We start from the raw sequence: 19,177 nt of genomic DNA, 5'->3' as shown, positions 1-19,177 counted from the left end.
AAGGCCTCCACCTTATTAGTCATTAGCCCTCCCTCCCATTAGCAAGAACAGGGTGACTCTGTACTGCATACGATTCCCTTGGATAGTTTAAATTAAAAGGAACATCTTATTAATAACAGGACAATCACAAAACTTACGCATAAGTCGGCCAGTTTCAGGGTCTTTTTCCATTTTCCAATCTGTGTATATCACTTCACCATCCTAAAATTATTACAGGTTCCTGATGAGTACAATGACAACTTAGGAGACAAAAGACCTCACACTCACATGCTCAGACTGACTGTTAACCAAAACAAATGCAAAACAAAGTTGGTAGAATCTTCCACTGTAATGCCAACCCCATGAGGCAGATAATTTTGTCTGTTTGTTCACTGCTATATTCCCAGAGCCAAGAGCAATGCCTGGCATATATTAAATGTACAGTGAGTATCTGTTGAGTGATGAGTAAAGAAATTCCAAGCAGGGCAAGGGCTCCAAAGGCAGGCAAGAGTTTGTATTAGGAGATGAGAAAAAAGGCTGGGCGTGGTAGCTCATGCCTATAATCCCAGCACTTTGGGAGGCCAAAGCAGGTGGATCACCTGAGGTCAGGAGTTTGGGACAAGCCTGGCCAACATAGTGAAACCCCATCTCTACTAAAAAACAAAAAAAATTAGCTGGGCATGGTGGTACACAGCTGTAATTTCAGCTACTCAGGAGGCTGAGGCAGGAGAATCACTTGAACCTGGGAGGGTAAGGTTGCAGGGAGCCAAGATTGTGCCACTGCACTCCAGTCTGGGTGACAGAGTGAGACTCCATCTCAAACAAAAAAAGAAAAGAAAAGGAAAGAGACACTGGGCACAGTGGCTCATGCCTGTAATCCCAGCACTTTGGGAGGCCGAGGCAGGTGGATCACGAGGTCAAGAGATTGAGACCTTCCTAGCTAACATGGTGAAACCCCATCTCTACTGATACTACAAAAATTAGATGGGCATGGTGGCGTGTGCCTGTAGTCTCAGACACTCGGGAGGCTGAGGCAGGAGAATTGCTTGAACTCAGGAGATGGAAGTTGCAGGGAGCAGAGATCATGCCACTGCACTCCAGGCTGGCAACAGAGCAAGACTCCATCTCAAAAAATAAAAAGGAGGGGGGTACAGAATCTTATAGGCCATGGTGTGAAGAGTCTGGATTTTATTCAACTCAATTTTACCGAGTTGTTACTGAAAAGTTTGAGCAGCGGGGTCTGTCATGCTTTAATTTCTGCTTTAAGATCTTGCAGTCATTAATTGTTCTAAATCTGGTCTGATGGTGTCACTCCCCTGCTTTAAAATTTTGGGTGTACAAAAAAGACAAATATTGTACAATTCCACTTATATGAGGTATCTAGAATAGTCACATTCACAGACACAGAAAATAGATGGTGGTTACCAGTGGGTGGGGAGAGAAAGGAATAAAGAGTTATTATTTAGTGGGTACAGAGTCCCAGTTTGGGATGAGGAAAAGTTCTGGACATGGATGGTGGTGATGGTTATACAACATGAATGTACCTTTCCAACAGATTATAGAACTCCTTTGGGGAAGGAGTTTCTTAATACCACCAAACTGTACATTTAAAAATGGTTAAGATGATAAATTTTATGTTTATTATAAATGACTTATTTAAGATAAATTTTAATTTTATGTTACATGTTAAATGATTTAAGATAAATTTTATGTTACATATATTTTGCCACAATTAAAAAGTATTTTTAAATTTTGCTTTGAAAACGAAGTTATAAATACTACCATATTTATTTGGTAGTATCCCATTGCTTACTAAATGAAACTCAAATTACAAATTAACATAGCAGGAAAGGCCCTTCAGTATTGGATTCCAACCAAGCACTCTAGGCACACCTTTCTCTCTTACACCAAACTATTTCACTATGTCCAGAGAAATTCTGGACTTTCATAACTCCAAAATATTGTTCAGGAAGTAACTTGCTATTTGAGAGTCCTTCTCAACTTCCAACGTCCAACCTGCTTGTGGATCACCTTCCCCAAGCTCCTTCTTCCTATTAGAATGGTCTCTGGACTGGTGTTGGTATTTATCATGTGTCTGCTCCTTGACTAGGCAGAGAGTGCCTTGAGGAGAGAGGGACCATGATATTCACTTCCGATTCCAGCACCCAGTGCTGTGCCTGAGACACAGTTACGTTCTCCAGAGCTTGTGGAACTGATTACTTTCCTCTTCATACCTAAGTGTGGATACAGATTGCATTCTGGTGAGACTGAGCTATGGCATCTTCCCATGGTGACTTGGCCTGGGAGAGATACTCTGTCTGTATTTCAGGAAAGGGGGTCACGAGAGAAAAGAGCATCTCTGCCTCCATATGACTGTAGAGTTCTGAGCCTCATTTCTTCATTTATAAAATGGCAATAATAATATCAACCTTGCAGGATTACTGGGATTAAATGGGATATAATTTGGAAAATAACTTGGCACAGACACTGATACACAGAAAGTATCAAGTAAATGTGAGCTCACTTTGGTTATTATTATAATATGTCCTTAGAAAATGGCAGCCATTGTCATTATTATATCCAATTGTTATTCATCTTTTGAATTGAGTTTTTTACCGTCTTTTTTACTAGACTGTGTTAGCCCAACAAAACAGTATATTTTCTTAGTAAATCTCTAACATTTAGTATGGTTTCTTCCAAATGAGAAAAGTATTTGATGAATATTTGCAGACTGAACAATACATTATTAGCTAAAAAGGGATGCAATTTTATAGATTTTTCCACATCTGTTCAGGAACACTTTAAAGGGGAATCTATGAGGTATCAAAGTTAAAAATATTTAATGAAAACAGACATAATAAGTATGTAAATGGTATAATTTTTATGTCTTTACACAGCAAAAATATCCAATAAGATGTTGTAATAATATATTTCAGTGTTAATAATTATTGATTTTAAAAGCTAATAATCCCAATTTACCTCTGTTCCCACAAAGAACTTTGTGCAGAAGTCATCTATTGGCTTGAGAAGATTGGCCATCCCACTTTCTAGATTATGGTATGGATTCCTTTCTCCTGCCTTCACTGTTTTGCTCTGTGTTAACGTTTTGTCTTTCAGGGGAGTATGGGTAAAAGAAGTACATATTTACAGTGAAACATCTTTTAAAACATAGACAGTTTACACTTTCTGCCCCTTGCCACCTACATTTGCCCCATTCCCTTCCCAATGTAGTTGGCATAAGTCTAAGCATTTTAGATTTCCAACTTAGCAGCAGAATGCTTTTCTGTTCCAAACCAAATATCAATAATTGTACTGTATTATAGCTCTAGCTATACATGCACATAGTGTATAGCATCACTAATCTGGGGACTGAAACACAAATATCATTGGCAACCTGTTTCTTTTTAGAAGTATTTGATGTTACCTTGTTTTAAAAATCTTTTTGTACTCTAAAATTAATAAATGGTATTTATATAAGCTTTGGAGCATAGAGAAAAGTGTGAGTAAAAAGAACAAAAATCATCCATTATTATGTCTCTCAGAGATAATATTAAAATATTGTGACTTTTCTTATGAATATATAAACTTTAAATAGAACTGGATCATATCCTATTTTAGTTTTGTATATTTGTTTTCTGTTCTCTTAATGCTATGTCTTCACCATTTTCCCAGGTAACTTACTAGTTTTTCAAAATATGATAATGATAATCAATTCCTGGGAAAGATTATTGAAAAATATATGCTCATAAAACCCTCCTCTCTTCACACTTCCTCAATATGTCCTCTGAGTTATATTACCCAGGAGGAAACCATAAAAACCATAAAACCAACCAACCAACAGACAAATGAAAACTAAAACAGGAGAAGAAAACCAGCTATACCAAAAAGACAGATTACACTTCAAAAAACTTTAACATGATTCTGGATAAAACTTAAAAATGATTGTCATGACTTAGTTGGCACAGTCAACCAATACTTTTATTGTCTGGGATCTATATGTTTTGAGAGGTGTCTTTTCCTACTAAGTAAGACATCAAAAATCAATATAAAACTGAGCCAAACATCAAACTAGATTTTTAAATATCTGTATTATACAGTGTAAACCAACATTTCAAACATGACTAGGCATATTCAATCACATTGTTCTTATTAAAAATATTATTTATAATACATGTAGGAAGAGCAAGAAGACATTTTGTATCCATTTAATATATATAATTAAAATCATTAAGATATTTATTTCAAATTCTTTACTCTCACTTCAATGTCTGTTCCTCTCTTTTTAAATCATGTACACAAATATATTAGGGAGTAGAATATGTATGTAATTTGTAAATATACACACACACACACACACACACACACACACACATTGAGAATCTGTACTCAAAAATGTTAAATGAGGGGGTGTAGGATTAAAAGTGTGAAGGCTTCTGTTCTAACAAGGGGAGACAAGACCTTGATCTACAGGGCTACAACTGATAATGAAAAGGAAGAGATACGTGTAAAGGAAAACATGATTATCCTGAGTGAGAGACTGGATGTGGAGGCCTGAAGAGAGAATGAGGAAGGACTCAAGTTATCAATTCTGTTCTGGACACATTGACTTTGATAGGGTAGACTGGGTTTAAACCCAGGAGACAGCAAGAGTCAGATGGAGAATTCTCAGCAGAGATAAAAGTTAGAGTCATGCAGGTAGACTGTGTTACCAATGAGGAAGGCACACAGCTGAAATTCAAGTTCAAGGTACATTCATGAGTAGATGGCAGCAAGGTGAAATGGAGCCAGGAAAGGAAATAGAGGAGAGAAAATTGAAGAAGCAGCAGGATAAAAAAGTCACAAATGCTAAGAAAAGTGTGAGCTCCAAGAAAACAGGCTGAGTTAATAGCATTTAATGTGGTAGAGCAGGGGCCCCAACCTCTGGGCTACAGATACTTATCTATGGCCCATTAGAAACCGGTCAGCATAGCAGGAGATGAGCAGCAGGTGGGTGAGTGAGCATTACTGACTGAGCTCCACCTCTGTCAGACCGCAGCAGCATTACATTCTCACAAGCGCGAACCCTATAGTGAACTGCACATGCAAGGGATCTAGGTCGCACGCTCCTTATGAGAAGCTAATGCCTTCCCCACCACCTCCCCCTACCACCCCATGGAAAAATTATCTTCCACAAAACTGGTCCTTGGTGCCAAAAAGGTTGGGGACAGCTGTGGTAGAGTCAAAGAAGGTGAGGTCAGGGAAAAATGTTATTAACTACGTTTATTCAGAATTGACAGGAATAACTTTGGATACTTAGATTCAAAATCATCCTCATAGGTCACAGATTTCCCATCCTTTGAGATAGTAATAACAATAGCAACTGACATTTATTGAATGATTACTACATGCCAGGCACTAAAGTATGTGCTTTATAGGAGCTATTTCATTCAATCCTCACAAGAACTTCCAAGGTGGTTATGCATTGATCCTCCTCCAAGGATGAGTAAACTGAGGCTCAGAGAGGTTAAGTAATTTATGCAAGGTCTCACATATGGTATCTAACATTTACTGTGTGTTGACTACGTGCTATTTTGAGAGCTTGGTGTATAACTCATTTCACCTTCACAATGCTCTATGAGGTCGTTCCCTTTATTATTTACTCCCCTAATCTTCCTTACTCTATTTTCAAATGGATTTAAAAAAAACCCCACCAACTAAGGTACAGAGAGGTAAAGTAATTTGACTTGGTGAAATAATACATTGTGGCTTTGGGATTTAAACCCAGACCATCAACTCCAGAATCTACCTTCTTAGCTGCTATGCCACATTGCTTAGAAGAATATACATAAAGGCTGTAAAGAATATATATGTAAAGTCTGGAATAGCCTTCAGGCTGTAAAGGCTATTCCAAAAGAGAAATTCCAAAACCATTCAGAGCAAGGGCTTCCTTATCAAAATAAATACAGAATTTCTTAAAGTGACCACTTAGAAGAGCATGGATTGTCATGGACCAAAAATGGCAGACAAAGGGTGGGTAGTTTCTGGCTACTAAATAGTAACAGAGTACCAGACACTGACACGAAATCTGAACAGACCTCAAGAGAAAATGGTGGGATAGCGAGGACTTGTGATACACAGTCAAAGCAGAACCAGCACAGGATCAAGAATCAAAATGTGATCTATAATCTTATGAGTATAATCTAGTTAACAGGGCCAAGGGTGCCCAGAATGGATGGATAGTTGGCAGTGTGACCAAAGGAAATCTGAAATACCATAGTTGGTCTCAAAGTCCTGAAAGCTGGTCATCCACACAGGAGGCAGATCAGCGCCATATAGTGACCTTCCCTCTAAGATCAGGAACAAAAAAGGGATGTCCACTCTCACACTTCATTTAACATTCTGGAGGCTCTACATAGTACAATCAGATAAGAAAAAAAAATAGTCATCCAGACTGGAAAAGAAGTAAAACTGTCTTTATTTGCAAACGATATTATCATCTATATAGAAAACTCAGTATGTCTAAAAGAAGCCACCATAACTAGTAAGAGATTTTAGCAAGATTTCAGGATATAAATCAATATTCAAAGATAAATTGTAGGCCGAGCATGGTGGCTCACGCCTCCCAAAGTAATTCCAACACTTTGGGAGGCTGAGGCAAGCAGATCTCCTGAGTTCAGGAATTCGAGACCAGCCTGGCCAACATGGTGAAACCCCATTTCTACTAAAAATACAAAAATTAGCCAGGTGTGATGGCACATGCCTATAGTCCCAGCTACTTGGGAGGCAGGAGAATCACTTGAACTGAGGAGGCAGAGGTACAGTGAGCCGAGATCATACCACTGCACTCCAGCCTTCCTGACAAATCAAGATTCTGTCTCTAATAATAATAATAATAATAATAAATAAATTGTATTTTTATACAGTGGCAATGAACAATCGGAAATTAAAAATTTTTAAGTACCATTAACAAGAGCACCAAAAAATATGAAGAACTTAGAAAGAAACCTCTCAAAAGAGGTGAAAGACTTATACACTGAAAAGTACAAAAATCACTGAGAATTTAATGACCTAAGTAAATGAAGAGCGATGGTGTGTTTATGTGTTAAAAATCATTTTGTTAGATGCTAATTCTCATAATATTGACCTACAGATTCAAAACAACCTTAGTCAAAATCCTAGCTGGCTTCTTATGCATAACAAGCTCTTCCTAAAATTCACATGGAAAAGCGAAAAAACCTCCAACAGTCAAAAGCTACTTTAAAAAAAAAATAGTTGGAGGACTAACGCTATCTAATTTCAAGACTAATTATAAAGCTAGAATAATCAAAACAGTGTAGTATTGCTCTAAAGATAGGTCAATGGAACAGAACAGAGTTTAGAAACAGACTTACATATATATGGACAAGTGATTTTTGACAAAGGTACAAAGCAGTTCAGTAGAGAGAGGATGGTGTATTCAACAAATGGTGTGGGAATGCCATACACAAAATAATGAACTTTGATCCATAACATATATCATTTACAAAAATTAACTCAAAAGTAATCATAGATCTAAATACAAAACCACAAAACTTCCAGAAAAATTAGGAAAAAAATTGGCAACTATAGCCTAGGCAAAAATTTCTTAAATTCAACAACAAAATCATGATCTACAACAAGAATAAACTGATAAACTGTACTTCCTCAAAATTAAAAACTTCTAATTTTCAAAAGACTGCTAAGAGATGAGACAACAAATTGCAAACTAGGAAGAAATATTTTCAAATCACATATCACTAGTCCTGAGAAAAAACTAGTATATAAAATATATTAAGAACTTTCAGAATTTGATAATAAGAAAACAAACAGGCCAGTGGCTCATGCCCATAATCCTAGCACTTTGGGAGACCGACTTGGGCAGATTGCTGAGGACAGGAGTTTGAGACCAGCCTGGTCAACATGGCAAAACACTGTCTCTACTAAAAACACAAAAGTTAGTCAGGCATGGTGGCACACACCTAAAATCCCAGCTACTCGGTTGGCTGATGTATGAGAATCACTTGAACCTGGAGGCAGAGGTTACAGTGAGCCAAGATCGTGCCACTGCACTCCAGCCCGGGTGGCAGAGTGAGACTCTGTCTCAAAAATAAAAATAAACAACCCAACTGATAAATGGGCAAAATATTTGAACAGACACTTATCCATGGAAGATAAAAAGGTGGCAAAAAACATGTGAAAATCTGCTTGACAACTATAGTCATTAGGTAAGTGTAAATGAGATATGACCATGTATATTTAAGAATGGTTAAACTAAAAAGATTACCCATATCAACTGTTGGCAAGGATGTGGAGAAAATGGAACTCTCCATACATTGCTAGTGGGAATGTATAAAACTAGAAAATACTTCGGCAGTTTCTGAAAAAGTTAAACATATGCCTGTCATATAATACAACCATTCTATTCCTAGGGATGTACCCAAGAAAATATGAAGGTGTATGTCCATGCAAAGACTTGTATATGAATGTTTGTAGAAGCTTTATTTGTAATAGGCCTAAGCTGAAAACAATCTAACTGTTTATCAACAGGTGAATGGATAAACAACTGTTGTATATTCATACAATGAAATGCCACTCTAATAAAGGATTCATTCAGACAACATGAATGAATTTTATTCTAAAATAAAATTAGATTTATTCTAATTAGATTTTATTCTAAAATAATCATGCTGATTAAAAGAAGCCAGATTGCTGCATGTGGTGGTGCATGCTTGTAGTCCCAGCTCTTAGGAGGCTGAGACAGGAGGATAGCTTGAGCCCAGGAGTTAGAAGCAGCAGTGAACTATGATCATGCCCCTGCACTCCAGCCTGGGTGATGGAGCAAGGCCCCATCTCTTAAATAAATAAAAAGAGTACATACTGTATGACTTACATAAAATTCTAGATAATGCAAACTGATGTATAGTGATAGAAAGTAGATCCAATGTGGCCTGGGAGTGAGGGAGGTGCTGGAGGGAAGCGTCCCAAAGGGAATTCCTGTTTGAATAAACTTTTGGAAGTGGTGAATATGTTCATTATCTCAATTATGTTGATGGTTTCATGGGTGTGTACATATGTCAAAGGATATCAAATTGAACACTTTGACAACAGGCAGTTCATTGTATGTCAATTATACCTCAATGTGGTTGTTAAAAATGAATTAAAAAAAACCCCTCACACTTTAAAATAGGTAATGATACCCTTTCTATAAACTAGATAAAGGTAGTCACATCCTCCTGGCCACCTGTTTTCATTAGGTTAAAAAATAATACTAGCACATTTAATAAGTTACCTTTTTACAAATTACATTAACCTCTCTCAGCCTTGATTTTCTTAATTATAAAACAGTAATGGAAATTCCCAGCTTGTAGATAGATTGTTGTGATCATTAGCATCTGTTTTTGCTCACTATAGTATACCCAGGGCCTAGCACAAAGTAAGCAATTCATAAATATCTGTTTAATGAATGAAAGCATATGCAATAGTAGCACAGTACCTGAGCCACGGCTGGAATGCAATACATGATAACTAATGATTGAATACAAAAGAGGAAAAGAAAGAAGAGGAAGAGAGGTGAAGAAGGAGAAAACTCACGTTAGATTCCCTCTAGAATGAAGCAGGCCCTAATAGAGAAACAGCATGCAATGGTTTAATAATGCTTTGAAAATATCTATAAAAATTTAGTGATTCAAATTTTTTTAGCAGGAGATTTTGGGTTATATTAATAAAACACATGGCTCCAAAGTGAAATTTTGCTAAAGCTGGGTATTAGTTATATGTAATATATTTTTCTTAGATATCCTATCATTTAACTTAACATTGAAAAATTTATAAATGGAAATCCTTTTGATAAATAAAATGTCTGGAAAATATTTCAACTGCTAGTTATTCTCGAACATTTTCACTATGCATTGTTCTCCAGTTGGGATATTCATGCATGCCTTTATCTTAATAGTTTTGACAGCTTATATGTACGCCCTTCAATTACTTCAACAAAGATATGTGGGTTGAGTTGAGATAGATTTAAAAGTCAGTTTTCTTTCTTTATTCAGTTTTATCTTGGTGCCATATAAATATTATTTTTAAAAATCATATTCTAATTGAGAATGGTAATTTGTTTCTTGATACTTCATAACTTGTTCTGCTAGACTTCAGATGTGTTCCATTCTGTAGCATTATTATTTGAGCACATAACATATTCATTAAGTGGACTTCATTTTCTTTTAATGTAATGAGTTTCTAAAGACACATAAATGTGCTCAATAAATATTTGTGAAGCTGAAATGAACTGAATCTTTTTTGTGTATAGGCAGTTTTAATGTGTTGGCAATAGCTACTATTGCCATTATAAAGTTCCACATTGGAGGGTTTGATTTTCTGTATTCCTTTTACAAATTACACTATCCTAGTGGTAACTCACATTAGTCATAATCAGCTACTAACACTCAAACTACTAAAAAAAAATTTTTTTTTTAAATAAAGGCAGTTACCTTCTGTTTTGTAAAGAAGACGGTCTTCATTCAGGCTTATTCTGGTTGGGCAGTGGTCTAAACTTGTTTCACCCTTGGACAGCCTTATCTTTTGGGAGAACATATGGGAAAGATTATGTCCACATATCCAGAAGTTATCCTTGGGTAATTTATTCTTTCCTTTCCCTTCTACTCCCAGATTGAAGGAAACCCACCTCCTTTTTTTTCTTCCTTTGGCCCTCAAATTTCTAGTTGCCTTTCTCCACGGAGAGCACATTTCTAAACCCAGCCACAGAAAGGAGCTTGTCCGGAGACACATTTCCACATCCCAAATTCTCATGTGTGTTATTTTCTTTCTGAAGAAAATGTCTTGTATGGTATTCCATAATATATCCTTAGTAGTTTTAGTATAAAGTAATAATAACTTGTTACCCTGTTCCCTAAATTTTCAGTTAAATGAAACTCCAGAAAGTTGGGCAGGGACCTTGCATCTGCTTGGCCACCTCCAAGTCCTCTCAGGAACATGCCCTGGAGTTCCAGAAGTGGCCCTGGGCCTGCACTGCATCCTGGTGGCTGGAAAGAGAAACTGTCACACTTCACAGTTTTCCCTCACGGCTCTCTCAGCCCCTTCTCTGTCAGGATGTTTGTTCACATGCTATGCAATTATTTTTAGATGAGTTTGGGGTTGTTTGTTTGAACTCTTCATAGCTCGGTAGATCCTACCCACAGTCTTCCAAATTTATAATCTTCTTTTTCCAATTCTTTCCCAGTTACCTCAGCAATATTCTTATTCCTCCATGTTCTCTCTTCCATTGGGAGCACATATAAAATAATATAATTATTGTGATACTTATAAATCAGAAGAAAAGTGTTAAGCTTAAAATTAAAACCAGACATTCTAAAAAAAGAGAGCCACCAACGTTTGAAGTCCATTTATATTTTCCACACATATCTCATCCATAGCCACATTTTCTGCAAATTAAAACTGCTTTTCTTCAAGCTCTGCCATGTGAAATAAATACAAACAACTTCTCATTCAATTAATTTTCAGTTCTGTTTGGTCATAGGTATTATCAAGCTTTCTGTGCTCTAATATCCCAAAAACTTAGAGAAGGAACACTATTGTTTCCTTCTACTGATAGGCAAAACATGCAGAATTTTGGCTATAGTAGGGAGGAAAATTAGCTTTTCTGGGCTAACTTGAGCACCAACCAATTTTCAGGCAACTGATATGCAATGGAATAATCGTTACACAAATCATTTGCAAATTGTGGCTTGTTTATAAAAGAAATATCAATCTTAAGTTCATGGTAATTTTGATTTCTGCCTGGATCTAAAAAGGCATCAAAATAACTTGCTGGGGGGAAGGGAAAAAGGGAAGAAAGGGTTGAAAAACTACCTCAAGGGTACTATGCTCACTACTTGGATGATGGGTTCAACGGAAGCTGAAACCCCAGCATTATACAACATAACCATGGGACAGACCTGCATGTGTACCCCTCAATATTAATAATAAATTAAAAATAATTAAAATATAAAAATAAATAATTTTAAAAATAATTAAAATATCTTGGATGAGTTTGGGGTTGTTTGAACTATTCATAGCTCAGTAGATCCTACCCCAGTCCCCCAAATTTATAATCTTCTCTTTCAAATTCTTTCCCAATTCTCTTTCCAATTCTTTTATTATTATTTCTTAAAAATAATAATTAAAAATAATGAGAGCTTAAAGCTCTCCCAGGAACTCTGAAACCTATCACTGTTATTGGCACAGATAGAACAACTGAAATATTTTTCTGCTTCCTTTTTCTGTATATCACAAACATCAGCTACATTAGCAACCATATACTTCTTCATTTTCAACTTTTCACAGTAAATCTGTGTAAATCATTATATAATATATACAATATCATGTATCAATTAAAAATAAACTAAAACTTAAAAAACCTCAATCAAGAAATTTATTGGTTGAATAAACACAAATTGTACAGTCTAGTGTTAATTTGAGCTGCTCTACTTTTAGAGAGTGTGTGTATATGTATGTCTATGCATGCGAAGTAAATAGCGTATTATGCAAACAGGATGGACTAAACCCCACATTACTTACCTTACTGAGAGGTTTCCAGGAGAGATCTAGATGCAAAAAAGTAGATGGTACATCAAAAGGAATTTCAATACTTTCTTCCTTCTTTTTCTCTGTTGTTTGAGGGGTTAAAGGTTTCTGTGGTCTAATATCCCAAAAACATATTGTGCTAAACAGAAAGTTTATATTTTATTTTTTTATTAAGTACAAACAAGAGGTGCAGCCTCAGCACTACCATTAATGCTGCTACATAGTAGCATTGTGACCATGGCTATATTTTAATGTATCTGAAACTAAGATTTTTATGAAATTAGACAGCTTTGTACTTTATAGTTTAGAGAATTAAACTGTTTATTGGGTTAACAACCTCCCTCATCTTGGGACTAATATTATATATGAGAATTGAGTTTGAAATTGATGCAATCAGTACATTTGACAAATAAATTTGAATTCTGCCCCCTCCCCCCACTTTTTGACTATTATAAATAATGCTGCCAGTGAACATGTGTGTATGTTTGCATTTCTCTTGGGTGTATCTAGGACTGGAATTGCTGGGTTAAATGGTAACTCTGTGTTTAATCTTTTGAGGAACTGCCAGATTGTTTTCCAAAGCAACTGCACTATTTTTACATTCTGTTGGCAATGTGTAACCACTCTAATTTATCCACATCTCTGCAAGTTCACCAGCATTTGTTGCTTTTTGTCTTTTGATTATAGACACCCTAGTGGGTATGAAGTTGTATTTCATCGAAAATAGTTTTGATTTGCATTTGTGCTTTTTATACAATATTTAAGAAATCATCCCTCAATTCAAAGTTATGAAGACACGTGACTATGTTTTCGTCTACAAGTTTTCTAGTTTTAGCTCTTACATTTAGGTTATTATTCCATTTTAAACATTTGTATATGGGGTGAGGTAAGAATCCAACTTTATATTTTGTATGTGGATATCTAGTTGTCCCAGTACCATTTGTTGAAAAGATTATCTTTATCCAGTTCAGTAACTACTGTCTTGGCATCCTTGTTGAAAAATCAGTTGGCCAAAGATGTATGGGTTCATTTCTGGACTCTCAAGTCTATTTCATTGATCTATGTGTCTGTCCTTATACTAGTTCTAATACATCAGTCTCTATTACCATAGCTTTGTAGAAAGTTTAGAAATCTGGAAGTGTGAGTCTTCCCAATTTTTCATTCTTGACAAGATTGTTTTGGCTATTCTAGGTCTCATTATGGTTTTGATTTGCATGTCCCTGACAGCTAATGATATTGAGCATCTTTTTATGTGCTTACTGATTATTTGTTTATCTTCTTTGGGGAAATATCTACCGAGAACCTTTGTTCACTTTTTAATTGGGTCATCAGTGTTTTTATTGTTGCATGATAAGAGTTCTTCTATATATTCTGAATATAACTCTTTTATGAGATATATAATTTGTAAATATTTTTTCCCATTCTGTGGATGCTTGGTAATGACTTTGGAATTTCTTGGTAATGACTTTGAAAGCTCAAAATGTTTAATTTTGATAAAGTCCAATTTATTTATACTTTTCTTTTGTTGCTTATGCTTTTGGTGTTTTGTCAAAGTGACATAATCTTAAAAGTAATATAGAGAAAATAACATACACAGAGTTGGATATGATGTGCTTGGTACACAGTAGGCACTCACCAAGACAAGTGTTATTTATCATTATTTCTTCTTCCCCAAAGATTAATTTTAAAAAATCAAATAATATATCTTAAAATTTTTTTAGAAGTTCCACACATATACAGAGTGCACCAAAAATAATACCCTCTATATGCGAAACTTTATAAAGAATGTTCACATACACTATCTCATTTGATTTTCATAATTAACCTGTGAGGAATATGCTTCTGATAATGAAACTACAACATATTATAATGATACTTATATTAATTATGTGTATTTAATATTATTTACACTAGTCTGAAATTATATTCTTTGTATCATTTACATAAAAATATACAATGAAAATGGCTAAAATATGCATATTAGCTCTATAATTTCTATCACTAAAGTTATATATAATCTGATAAATTTAGAATATATTAAATAACTTAGATGTATAGGTTTAAGTATTAAATAGTAACTCAAATAACACTAACAAATTTAAATATAATTTAATCAATATAAATTATTCATTTAAATAACAGATAAATGGTTAAAATTAATAAAAATATTAATCATTTTTATACTGTCAAATCGATTTCTTGAGAAAACACCCCAAGTGACATATTAAGATCTGTTTTTAAACATGTTTATGGTTGGTTTAAAATTGTTTTTTAAAATGATATTGCTCTTCTTAAATCTTATAGCATTAATTAGCATCATTCATGAAATGGCTTTGCTAAATACAGATAGCATCAGTTCAACTTTCTATATAAATCAGTTACACATTCTTAATTAATGGAAATTATTTTGTTATATTCTATATTATAAGACCGTTAGCATGGCTGAAGTATAAAGGTTAGGACTAGTGGACTTTTCCAGGTAACTGAAAGCTTTTCTAAAAGCACAACTTTATTTCTTACTTTAATAATTTTTGAAAGAAATATTTCCAGAATATTCCCATATTTACATAATAATCATATAAAATAATAATTTAACCAACTAGCCTTTTTCCTTCCTTTCAAACTCAATGGCCATCATTATATAGAACAACTCAGGACCCACGTCAATATGCTTTTAAACGTTCTCCCAGTATAGTTTTACATTCTGTTGTTTACAATCAACATTATAGCACAAGTGTTTCCCTATGAAATCATAATATAATGTAATTTAATTGTTCCATGATATTTCATATGGCCCTATAGGTGACGTATTGTCTTTGCCTGGTGGACAACTTCCCCCTTTTCTTTGGCAAGAGCATTCTAGTGGTTCTTTGGGGAACCGCCCCATTGTCCATTGCTGCAATCAGGTTGGGACTGTCACTCAAGGTTGTCTGTCATTTCTTCCCTGGCCAAAGGGATGGATTCATGATACAGTGGGAGCCAAGCAAATCTCTTCCAGTTACTTTGAATCTTGAGCAACAGAACACAATAATTGGCACTGATCCATTCAGGGAAAAGGGGCTGGCCGTTTGTTTCTGCTACCCAAATCCCTGGGGCTGTTTCCAAGGCCCAAGTCAGCTCTTCCTTTGATTCAGAAACATACTTACTAGCTACAATATAGGACATTCAGCACTATTATATATAATTCATTCTAATTTAGTCAGCTATAGGTGAAATATGAATTTGCCTTCAAAGCCTCATATTTTCTTTTCTTTGTTTTTGTTTTTTGAGATAGAGTTTCGCTCTTGTTTCCCAGGCTGGAGTGCAATGGTGCAATCTCACGTAGCCTCATATTTTCTCTCTATAAATATTTTACAGGGTTGTTGCAAATATAAAAATAGTTAACCTATTAAAACGCCCAGTAGAGTATTGGTATAAATATCCAATACATTTATTTTCAATAAATTTATTTCTTTCCCTTAAGTTAGCCACTGTCAATTTTCATTGCCTGTAGTAACAGAATCTTCCCCAATACATGCTCACAGGATTAATCATGTCTCCCTCACCCTGGCCTGTGGCTGTTGCTAACATCACTTGTGCCTTCTCCTGCCACTCCACAGCTGCTTCTGTAGCTTATGGTGTAATTGTTTCCATTGGGGTCAAAGCTGCTTGGAATAGGAAAGTTTGTCCAGCATTTGGATGCTAAATAATAGTACTCTTCATATTTCCTGTTTCATTATGAATTCTTAGTTCTATAAATTGGGAGATGTAATTTTATTTAAGTGAATATTCTTCAACGTAGCTACTGAGTTGTTTATAAAAACACTTTCTACAATAAAAGGTTAAAACTCTTCTACTTTTAAAAATAAGCTTTCCCAATTAAATGTTGTAATCTTTAAAATTTTTAGATAAAATTGAATGAAAATAATATATATTACAAATTTACAAATATGAGAATGTGAAGGAGAACTATGGATAGTGCTATATAACATTATCAACCACAAGGCTTAGTTAGTTCTTTACATAATATATTTACCTCTATAAAACAATTTTTAAACCAGCAACAATCCATAACATTCTTTCATTTAGTTATATTAGATTTAATTGCTACAATAAAGATTAAGGAGAAGACACTGATTTTAGAAGCATCTAAGAAAAAACAACATGTATGAAAACACATTAGGAAATGTTTGAAATAAGACTTACCAATCTGCTGAACATGTGACAAGCTGACAGCATATTCCACTTCGATTTTCAAAGACGGAGCCCATTCTGTTAATCTATTTTTCAAAAGTGCAAGAGAAATAACATTGTTTTTCTCATAGCTATTTACCTTTTACCTTTTTTCTTCTTTTTTTTAAACGTTAATAAAAGAACTATCTCAGAAGTTTGGGAAATAGGTTTTAAAATCAAAAACAATTCTGCAATATATCTTGTCTAGTTTTTTTGTCATGGAAACATTTTTACTTAGTTTTAATTAGAAGCATATAAATTTTTATACTGAGATTTTTCACTCCACATAATTTGAACATTTACCTATATATTCATAAACTGTTATCATTATTATTTTGAGATGGCATCTCACTGTGTACCCCAGGCTAGAGTGCAGTGGTGCAATCTCAGTCACTGCAACCTCCGCATCCCAGATTCAAGTGATTATCCTGCCTCAGACTCCCGAGGAGCTGGGAATACAGGCATGTGCCACCACGCCTGGCTAAATTTTATATTTTTAGTAGAGTAGGGATTTTGCTATGTTGGCCAGGCTGGTTTGGAACTCCCGGCCTCAAGTGAAATGCCCACTTTGGCCTCCCAAAGTGTTGGGATTACAGGCGTGAGCCACTGCGCCTGGCCTCATAAATTATTCTAATCCTTTTATAATATACGGATCATGTACCACCATTTCATTATCCATTATTATTAGAAATGTAGGCTCTGTCAGTTTTTCGCTGAATTGTACAGTCAAACATAGGTGCTTTTATGAGGTTGCTAAGCAGGTAACATCAATGGGAAAGAGGCTAAGTGTTAAATGAAACACCAAATATTAAGTGTGCAATGACTGTTGTAAGACCCGACCCTGCTGTAATTATGGGCATAACTCTGCATGCACAGAGAGGATTATCAGGAGTGTCTGTGGTTTCTCAGGTCCTAGAAGGTCCAAAATTCCAACCCACTAGCTCTCAAAGGTGGCAGCAGGCTTTTAGGCATCCTGTGAAGATGCCACTCTGGAACTGAGAGGGAAATAGATGACTTTCCCCAACTCTCTAACCTCTTGATAGAACTGATGAGCAAAATAATAAACAAGGTGGGCCTTCTAGCAGCAAATGAAATTAGGTGAGAATAGGGGTGGGGAAGGTATAGGTGGCACCCTGGTCAGGTCTGTGGTCTGCAGGCATCCAGAAGCCTGGCAACCACAAACCTCATGGACATTTCTGTGGCCTGAATCACCAACTTCCACTCATTCCAGAACCCCCATGGTGTTACCTCTCCTCTACCGAGGCTTTTCTGCTATAATGAAGTCAGAGACAGCAGAGATGTGCTTGCTCTGTGGTTTTATGTTTCAATGACTAAAAATCCAAAAACGTAACAGTATTATAGAAGTCTGGAAAACAGAATATTTTAGAATCATGTATAATTCTGCCTTATATTCTCTTCCAGTCTTCCTTCATGGAAACACTTTGACATGGCTTTTTGCAAGTAATTTTGTATCTTGAGATATAAATTGGATCATTTCTTAGTATGAATTCTCTAAAATTGGAATTACTGGTAAAATACTTTGAAAATTTGGATGACTTAAGAACTACATTGACTAACTGCAGTCCATAGTTTTATGTTGTAATCAGCAATGTGTTCTGGTTTGGCCACTTTATTCTTTTAAACATATTAATCAAATTTTTTAATTAAAAATTAAATAAATCCAGAATAGCACATTATTGTCACCTTACTATTAAATTCTTTTACATTAGAAAGGCTGAATGATTTTCATGTTGATTTACTAATTGTTTCATTTTATATGTCTTTTGCTTATTTATCAAAAATTTTTATATTTACCATATTTGGTATAAATGTTTTCCTCCATTTTGTTATTTGACTTTTTACTTTTTATTTTTTATTGATGCATAGCAGATGGACAAATTTTGGGGGTATATGTGATATACTGATACATTCATACAATGTATAAAGATAAAATCAGGGTATTTGAACTATCTATTACCTTAAATATTAAGATTTATCTTTTCTTTATACTAGGAATAATCAAATTATTCTCTTAGCCAGGCACAGTGGCTCATGCCTGTAATCCCAGCACTTTGGGAGGCTGAGGCGGGTGGATCATGAGGTCAAGAGATTGAGACCATCCTGGTCAACATGGTGAAACCCCATCTCTACTAAAAATACAAAAAATCAGCTGGGCATGGTGGTGCGTGCCTGTAATCCCAGCTACTCAGGAGGCTGAGGCAGGAGAATTGCCTGAACCCAGGAGGCGGAGGTTGCGGTGAGCTGAGATCGCGCCTTTGCACTCCAGCCTGGGTAACAAGAGCGAAACTCCGTCTAAAAAAAAAAAAAAAAAATTCTCTTTTAGCTATTTTGTAATGTACAATAGATTATTGTTGATTATAGTCACCCTACTCATCTATCAAACACTGGG

General features: G+C 35.3%; 1 protein-coding gene across 3 annotated transcripts in view; it reads right to left on the bottom strand.

Moving 5' to 3' along the window:
• DNAI3 (dynein axonemal intermediate chain 3) overlaps nucleotides 1-19,177 on the bottom strand; it is an 84,413-nt gene that overhangs the window by 13,465 nt on the left and 51,771 nt on the right. For all 3 annotated transcript variants that reach the window (XM_054236491.2, XM_009001604.5, XM_078332347.1), the window contains exons 14-18: nucleotides 16,741-16,814; nucleotides 12,550-12,694; nucleotides 10,464-10,551; nucleotides 2,959-3,089; nucleotides 138-201 (exon numbers count right to left, since the gene is read on the bottom strand). In XM_054236491.2, the coding sequence (XP_054092466.1) occupies nucleotides 138-201; nucleotides 2,959-3,089; nucleotides 10,464-10,551; nucleotides 12,550-12,694; nucleotides 16,741-16,814 (502 nt within the window). The remainder of the gene's footprint in view (nucleotides 1-137; nucleotides 202-2,958; nucleotides 3,090-10,463; nucleotides 10,552-12,549; nucleotides 12,695-16,740; nucleotides 16,815-19,177) is intronic.

This window comes from Callithrix jacchus, chromosome 7 (assembly GCF_049354715.1).
Source record: "Callithrix jacchus isolate 240 chromosome 7, calJac240_pri, whole genome shotgun sequence".
In the NCBI taxonomy this organism is placed as follows: Eukaryota; Metazoa; Chordata; class Mammalia; order Primates; family Cebidae; genus Callithrix; species Callithrix jacchus.
The sequence above is the reverse complement of the archived record's forward strand: the minus strand, read 5'-3'. Positions and strand labels throughout refer to the sequence as shown.